General features: G+C 56.5%; 1 protein-coding gene across 1 annotated transcript in view; it reads left to right on the top strand.

Moving 5' to 3' along the window:
* Positions 1-38: 38 nt before the first annotated feature.
* Prrt4 (proline-rich transmembrane protein 4) overlaps positions 39-7,915 on the top strand; it is a 9,767-nt gene continuing 1,890 nt past the window's right edge. The window contains exons 1-5 of the mRNA XM_013503258.1: positions 39-209; positions 1,367-2,083; positions 2,169-2,273; positions 2,590-2,715; positions 7,395-7,904. Of these exons, the coding sequence (XP_013358712.1) occupies positions 1,438-2,083; positions 2,169-2,273; positions 2,590-2,715; positions 7,395-7,904 (1,387 nt within the window). The 5' untranslated portion in view covers positions 39-209; positions 1,367-1,437. The remainder of the gene's footprint in view (positions 210-1,366; positions 2,084-2,168; positions 2,274-2,589; positions 2,716-7,394; positions 7,905-7,915) is intronic.

Below are 7,915 nucleotides of genomic sequence, written 5' to 3'. Positions count from 1 at the left end.
CCGGGGGCAGCGGGTCGGCGAGGCTGCGACCGCCGGGACGAGCTGAGGGACGGCGGGGACGGGTCCGGATCTCCGGTCCTGGCGCCCGGCGGCGCTACTGAGAGGGCGGGCGAGGCGCGGAGCGCTGCCCAGCTGGGGGCCACCCCGAGCGCTCATTCTCGGGGGACTTGGCCGAGGAACCGCGTTTGAGGGAGGGAGCGAGAGAGCAGGTCGGCCGGTCCAGACTGAAGGTGTACGTGTGCGTGTGTGTGGTTGTGTGTGTACATGAGCGTGCATGTGTGCCTGCCCGGGGTGGGCGTGTAGGGGCGGGGAGGGGCTGCTGGTGTGTATGTGTGTCTGACAGTGTGCGTGTGTGTTGGGGGTGCGTGTGTGTTGGGGGGTGTTTGACTGTATATGCTGAGAGAGAGGGAGGGAGGGGTGGGGGGAGAGAGAGAGAGGGAGGAGGTGGGAGCTCCAGAGCTTGGGTCTGAACCCGTGTGGGAGGGAGGGGGCTCAGCGGGATGGGGTGCATGTGCGTGCGTGCGCGTGTGTGCAGGGGTATGTGAAGGGTGAGTGGGTGTGTCAGGGGTGCTAGGTGTGGCCGAGTGTGTGATGTAAGGGTGCCGGGTGCACGTGTGTCCCTGGCTCACCCTCCCTTCCCCCTCCAGATGTGTGCGCCTGGAGGGGAGAGTTCCGGGGAGGGGGCGGGAGTCACTGCAGCGGCCGGCCCAGCTTGCCTGGCCTTCTCCCTCTGGGAACCAGAAACGCTAACGGCCCCTCCTCCAAATACTCCTAGGGTCCCTAGGAGGGGAGCAGCCCTAACCCCTAAAAAGGGGAGGGCTGGACGGGAGAGAGACCCTGCTGCTGTGGGCTCAGCCCGGCAGTCTCCGGCTCTGCAGAGCCCTCAGGCTGTGCTTTGCCCCTCCCGGGGGCCTTCAGTGGTGTCTCAGGCGGGGCCAGAAGTGGGGGTCTGGGCATATCCAGGAGGGTTTGCTTGGTCACAGCTGTATCCCCAGAAGGGTGCTTGGCACCATAGGCCTGCACCGGTGTTTGCGGGAGGAGGGGAATTTGGGGAGGGGGCGGGGAGGAAGAGAGTCTGCATCTGGGAGCCCAAGCCCTCTCTCAGCCCTCTGGCTGCAGTGGACTCCAGTCCCCCTGTGCAGGGGTGGGGTGGCACTGGGGGCTGCAGGGCAGGATTTGTGCTGGACCTAAAGGCGCAGGAAGGAGCTGGCAAGAGGAGCCATCCTGTCTCGTGCTCAGGCAGATTTTGCCTTCTGCCCCCACCACCTGCTTTCTGTGACCAGAAGCCTCCCTCTGGGTTATCCCATCCCGGGAAAGGGAAGAGGGTGGTGGCAGCCAGGGCTCACAAGGCCTCTCTTCCCTCCAGGACCTTGGAGCTCAAAAGGTGCTGAAGAAGGGAGCCCCTGGCCCGCTTGGCTGCTGAGGCCGAGTGCAGCCATGGCAGGGCGTGGCTGCCTGGGGCTGGAGCTGTTCTGCTGGGCCTTGCTTGCCGCTCCCGTGGGCCCCCAGCCTGCCCCCTCTGTCCCAGGTGCCCTTACCACGCTGACTCCACCGCCTCAGAGCGAGGCCTCCATGCTGTCTCTCAACCTGGGACTAAACTTCAAATTCCATCTTCGGGGACCTGCTGCTGTCTGGGGAAACCCTGTCACAGAGACCCAGGCTCTTTCTCCTGGAGCCCAGGAGCCAGGGGAAGAGGTGGCCAGTGGGCTGAGGACTGACCCCCTTTGGGAACTGCTGGTGGGCCCCCCTGGGAACTCTCCTTCAGAATGGGGCTCTGCTGAGGGCAGCTCTACGCCCTGGGCCTCCTCCCTGTCTCCTGAGTCCACATCCCCCCTCTCTGGGCCCACCCACCGTCCAACTACTCCCTATCAGCCCAGGATGGCCACTGTGACCTGGGCCACTGCTCTGACGGCGACAGCACCACCATCCAGTGTTCCCAGGTCCCATCATAGCGAGCTGGAGCTGAAGTTCGATGTGGCGTTGAGAGCAGGTGCAGCCCCGACACTGGGGCATCGAACGCTGCCCCTCCTGCCCAGCTTGCGGGCCAGCCTGGCAGAGATTGCTGGGCGCCTGGGACCCTTCGGTGAGTACCCACCCTGTTGGAGGACAGCCCCTCCTGGGCACCCCTGGCACACAGGAGATGGTTTCAGCCTGGGCTCCTTTTACAGGGTTCTTTGGCACTACTCTGTCCCCACTCCGCAACTTCTCAGGCCTGAGCCCCCGAGACATAACAGCATCCCCAAACTCTCCCTCCAGAGTGTCAGATTCTCCAGGTGAGTGTTCATTTCACTGTAGCAAACATTTGTGGGCCCTCTGCATGCCAGGTGCTATGCTAGGGAGTTGACCAGTACTCCCTTTCTCAGCCTGGGGAGGCCTGCAGTGCTTCTCCAGGACCCTAGGGGAAGTGTTCTCTCTGCAACATTGACTCTGATCTGGTTCCCATAGCTTAGCAAAAGGTGCCCACGAGCTTAGGGTGTGGGATACACTTCTTCAGTACAAGCTCTGGGAAGTACAGGATTTTCTTCAAAGTCCTAGAAGCCACAGCTGGCTGGTAGGGCAGCACTCGAGCCCTGTATGCTCTTGTTGCAGGGTTTTTTGGCACTACTCTGTCCCAGTCCCTACCCTCTCTGGAGAGGAAACTCTCAAGCCCAAGCCTACTGGACCAGGCTGCTTTCCTAAGCACTGCTTCAACTGGGACAACACCAGGGCAACATGGTAAGTGTCAACTCAGTTGGCCCTGACAACTATTTCTTGAGCACTTGCTATGCACCAGTCACTTAGCAGTGTTCTGAGACCCTTTTATTTCCTTGTCTTTATAACCATAATCACCATTCTGTTCGTCATCACCATGGAGAAATACACATCAATGACCCTTGAACAAGTGTTGCAGGGGAAGGTTCCCCACGGAATTAAGGAGTGGTCCTCTGAGAGGTTTGCAGTTGCAGGCAGAGTGGCTTGGTGACAGGTGGAGCAGGGCTCACCCCATCCTCCAGTGTGGGTGACCCAGCCTACCTCTCCTCCCGCCCCCATTCCAGCCCAATCTTGCAACTCTTCTCTGGCTTCTGATCTGACATGACACACTGTCAGGTACAGGCAGAGCTGGGCCCTCACTGGGAAGACGTTGAAGAGGAGGCCACAGGCAGAGAGATGCCAACTTCATTCAAGGGAATCTTTCACACATGCTTCTAGACAAGTGGGTGGCATATTGAGACTGGCTTTGAGCCCCCTTGCTTCCTTACTAGCTGGGTGACCTCGCTCAGCTTACTTAATGTCTCTGAGTCTAAATTCTCTTATTTATCAAGGGTTTAATGATAGTACTTATTTTGTAGAGATACTATAGAGCTTCTAGGTGACAAAAACTCTTGGCCTGATGATGCTGGTCACAAAGTAGAAGTTCATTTAAAGTATTTAAAGTTCTCTCTGACTGCATCCCAAATATACTTCCAGACCCCACTTCACAGACACCCTGGCTTTGGCCGCAGGTGATGGTAGGACAACACATCACCAACATGACACCTCACAGAGGGCATAGGTGCTCCGGAACAGGGCCTGGCAGATGAGGCCCCCAGAGCTATGGAGAGCGACTTCCAAGCTAAGCTTTGCTCTTTAAAGCATTTGCTGTGGCTGTGAAGGCCCTCAGCGCTCTCATACTAGGCTCAGCCATGGATACCCCTGGTTTTCTGCCTTCTTCCAGCCCCAGACCCGACACCACACCCCTCCTTCTGGCTCTAACCTCTGTCGCTGTGCTCCCTCAGCAGCGGGTAAGGTGCCAGCCGCTCCCCTGTGCAGCCCGTGTGTGGCAGTGGAAAGAGCCACGGGGGTTGGGGGCAGCTCTGTGCCTCAGGGGAAGGACGCTGGCTGGCAGTCTGTCGGCCTGGGTGACAGTGCTGGCCAGGCAGGTTTAATGAGTCTGGACAGTGTCAGAGGCAGCAGAGCCTGGCAGGCTGGCGGCCCCATCTTCCTCCCCCTCCTCTCCGGTGGCTGCAGGACTCCAGCCTCTTCCTGACTGCTCCTCTGGATAAACCCAGAAGGGCCACAGTTCTCCTGGAGATAAGGCCAACGGGCTTACTCACACTGGGGTGTGTGTGTGTGTACAGTAGGTAGAGAAAAAAAGAGTCTCTCTGTGTCTCTTCTAGGGTCTTTCTCACCTGTTTGCCATTAACTTTGGATTCGTAGGTCTTCCTGGTCATAGGTCCCCTTCACCCTGAACAGAGCTTGTATTGGGACCCTAAATACTCCAATAGTTGTACAAGTCATAACACGCTGAAAGACTCTCAGGCCACTCTGTCCTGAGTCCCTGTGAGTACTCTTGTCCACTCCCTGGCAGGGCGCTGTTCTGACTGGCTGGCACCTGTACTATCCTGCTGTTAAATATTTTGAGTGTCACTATCACGAAGAATATCAGTGTTCTGGGATCCTGGAGGTGGGGGTAGGGAGGGATGGAGCAGGCCACTAAAGGGCTGCAGCTTCCAGAATCCAGAGCGGGGATGCCATTCCCAGCCCTTTGATGTGGGCAGCTGGGGGATAATCAGGTCTGGCTTTCCATGAATGAGATGCCTCTCCCCTCTCCTCCCCCTGTGCCTTCCCAGCCAGCTTCGGACTCACCAATTACTCACACTGACATCCCATCTCCTCCCTCACCCCTGAGGTCAAGAGGGGCCGTAGGGCCAGAATGGGACCTCCCTGAAGAGGTGGTCTGCTCAGGAGAGGGATCCATGGAGGGACAGATTGAAGGTCACTTCCTTCTGGGGGAAACTGAAGCTCTTTCTGGGGAAATCACAAATGCAGAGATGGAGATGAGGTCAAATGGACACTTTGAAGGCAGAAGCCAGGCTTCCTTCCACCTGTCCCCACCCACACCTGCCCCATGCAGGCATGCTAGGCACACTGTGACCCCTGGAAACAAAGCTCCGAATCCAGAACTCCCACACTGACACTTGAGCTGCACTTATACTTTGCCTGTTTTCTGGCTTTTACTGCTTTTCTGAATTCTTATGAATGTTGACATTTGCCCTGGTTGCCATAGGGCTTTGGGGACAGAGATGAGAGATGAGGTTCTCTGTGGCCCATGTGTGAGTGGCGAAGATGGCCTGACCTCGGAGAGCCACGCTTGTCTATGCAGGGAGCGAGGAGGACAGGTGATGGCGGGTACTCATGGTGGGCTTCTAGGCAGGGCCTCTTTGCCTCTCCAAAGAGCCCAAATTCAGTCACTTTGCAGAAGTAGTGCTTTTGACAAGGACCAGAGGGCACCAGAGGATGAGGGGTCAGGGAGTGTGTTTATTTGATCATGCTAATGCTAGATGATGCCTGCCTCTAATCAGCAAGCTATTTGTTTGTAGATGAATGGCTTCTCATCTAACTGAAGGCTGCTATCTTTATGACTGTTCAGGGGTATTTCTGTCATCAGCACGGTACTCTTGAGTCATAAAGTCAAGCAAGATGTTGGTGTTCACTCATTTGACTGTTGTCAGTCACAAGAGTATCTAAACAAACTTTAAATGTGCTAAGCCTTTGCTGCAATCTAGTTAAATCATCTAGTTAAATCAAGAGCTAGTCTAAGGACAGAATTGCTCACACTCATACAAACACAAACTGATGATCATGAGCCGATGAGGATGCTGACCACAATCTTACACTGAATGATCATTACATACCAGGCGCTCCAAAGAATTAACACACATCTTCTCATTTATCCTCACAGCTGCCCTATGCAGTGGCCAGTCTTACTCGGATCGGATTTGAGAATGGAATGAATCAGGGTGCATGCTGCTGTTTGCAGTTGGCAGAAGGCTGTGCATATTTAATTTTTTGGTTGTTCCTTCTCAACCCTCCCTGGTTCCCTAGCTCCATCCCCCCAGAGTTGCCTTCTGGCCCCTCACTCCCTTTTTTGTCCTCAGCACTGCTGTGTTTTGCCTGTCCTAGCATGAGCTGGCACTGCCTAGGGTAGGGATGCTCCTAGGGTCTTCCGGTATTGTCCAGCTGAATATGGCTGGGACATGGCCAGCTGTTGGGGCAGGCATGTGATCATCGGAGACCTCCCTCTCCATTCCACATCTGTCTCTGTCCTCCTCCCCTTCCCTACCGAGCTGTCCCCATCTTTCAGTGCTATCATTTCTTCCTCCATCTCTGAAGTCCTGTTGGGCCTGTGAAGGGAGGGGTGGGAGAGGTCAGTTTACAACAGTTCCCCATTGCCTAGCCATAGACAGAATTCCTGGGTCTCTTTTGAACTCTCTAGCTCCAGGAGAGTGGAATCAGGGTCTTCCTCCACCCCTGCCCACTTTGTAGACTTTCCTTTCCCCAAAGGGTGTGGGAAGATGTTAGCACACAGGAGGGGGCTGGAGGCTTGACTTAAACCCAAGAGTACTTGAGGGCCTCACACACTCAGGTGGCATTTATTGTCCTGTGATGTCCCCAGTTATTCCTCTCTGGGAGTTCAAGGGGGAGCCTCTGAGACTCAGGTGAGTCCATCTCTGTCACCTTCTGTAAAATGTGTGCATGGGAGATCAAAGGGGCATCTGTATTGAGAGTTTTAGACTTGGCTTGTGGGTGAATCAGTATGGGGGCTACAGCCAGAGGTATGCTGAGGATTGGCGTGTAGCTGGTAGGAAGAGCAGTGAATAAGAGGAAATAGTGTTCTCAGAGAGCTGGGGACAGGAGAGCCCCTTCTCTCTCCGATTTGAGTGTGCATATGTACAAGGCAAGTGTGTTCCTTAAAACAGGGACAGGGAGGGAGAAGCTAGAAAGGTGAAGAGAAGCATCTCCTCGAGGCAGAGTGGCACTTAGGCATCAGGGGTGCAGAATAGGAGATAAGCAGACTAATATGATAAAGACATTTTGGATGGAAAAGGAGGCTCCGATCGGTGCTTGGATCTGGATGGCAGCTGCACTCTGCAGGTTCCTGACCTTGTCACGACAGGTCACTGTGCCTCCCTGTAGCACCTCAGAATCTTCATTTGGCAAATGTTTCATGTATTCAATGAGTATCTGCTCAGTGTCAATTATGTGCCACAGAAGCGTGGAGATTCAGATATGAGCAAAGAGAATAACAATCCTTGTTCTCATAAAACTTCCTTTCTGATGGGGGCATTGGATAGGACTGGGGGTGGGTGGTCCACAGTTCCTTCTATGTATAAAGTTCTGTGGCTTCTGGAGAAAACCTTTCCCAGTAGAATCAGAGTGATGGAGAGAAACAAAGGAGGGAGGAGGGGGCGTAAACTGAAGCTCTGGCCTGATAGACTGGGATGTGGGAGGAGGACGTGAAAGAGGGAGAGGTGTGGAGTCTTCTGAGCAGGACAGGTGCCTCCTGGGTGATCTGATGGACTCCCGCTGGCTACTGGCTAGGGGTGGGTGTCAAGACTGCTCGATTACCTCAGCCAAATGTTCTTTGCCCATAGACCCCACCATGCCCACCTCTGGCCCAGAGGACGGCTCTCCTGCCAGCCTTAGGAACCCTCCAGCGCAGCCGGAGTGCGGGCCAGAGACTTGCAGCATGGACGAGGGTGAGCTGCCAGATCCGGAGGTGCAGCCTCCGGCCTCCCCACGGCCCCTCTTCTTCCTGACCCTGGAGGCCGACTGGGCAGAAGCCCGGGCTCGCTGGGGGCTGGCCTGGGAGGCCCACGTGTACGGGGCAGGTGCGCTCTTCGGCCTCGTGGCGTTGCTGGCCCTGCTGGCTCTGGCCCTCTTGCCCTGGCGCTGCCCGCCTGGCGCCCCCTGCCTGGCGCTGCTGGATCTGCTGCTGCTCTCGGCTGGGACCACTCGCGCCTTCCCGCTCTTCTACGACGCCTATGGGCACCGAGAGCGGCTGCCGGCGCTCGCCTGGTTGCTGCTGCAGGACCTTCCTCTGCCCTGCCTGGCCTCTGGCCTGGGGCTGGCCTGCCTGCTGCTGGCCCGGCCTCGCCCCCCGCGCTGCCCCGCC

This window comes from Chinchilla lanigera, unplaced genomic scaffold (genome assembly GCF_000276665.1).
Source record: "Chinchilla lanigera isolate Chin_1 unplaced genomic scaffold, ChiLan1.0 scaffold00078, whole genome shotgun sequence".
Taxonomy (NCBI): Eukaryota; Metazoa; Chordata; class Mammalia; order Rodentia; family Chinchillidae; genus Chinchilla; species Chinchilla lanigera.
The sequence above is the reverse complement of the archived record's forward strand: the minus strand, read 5'-3'. Positions and strand labels throughout refer to the sequence as shown.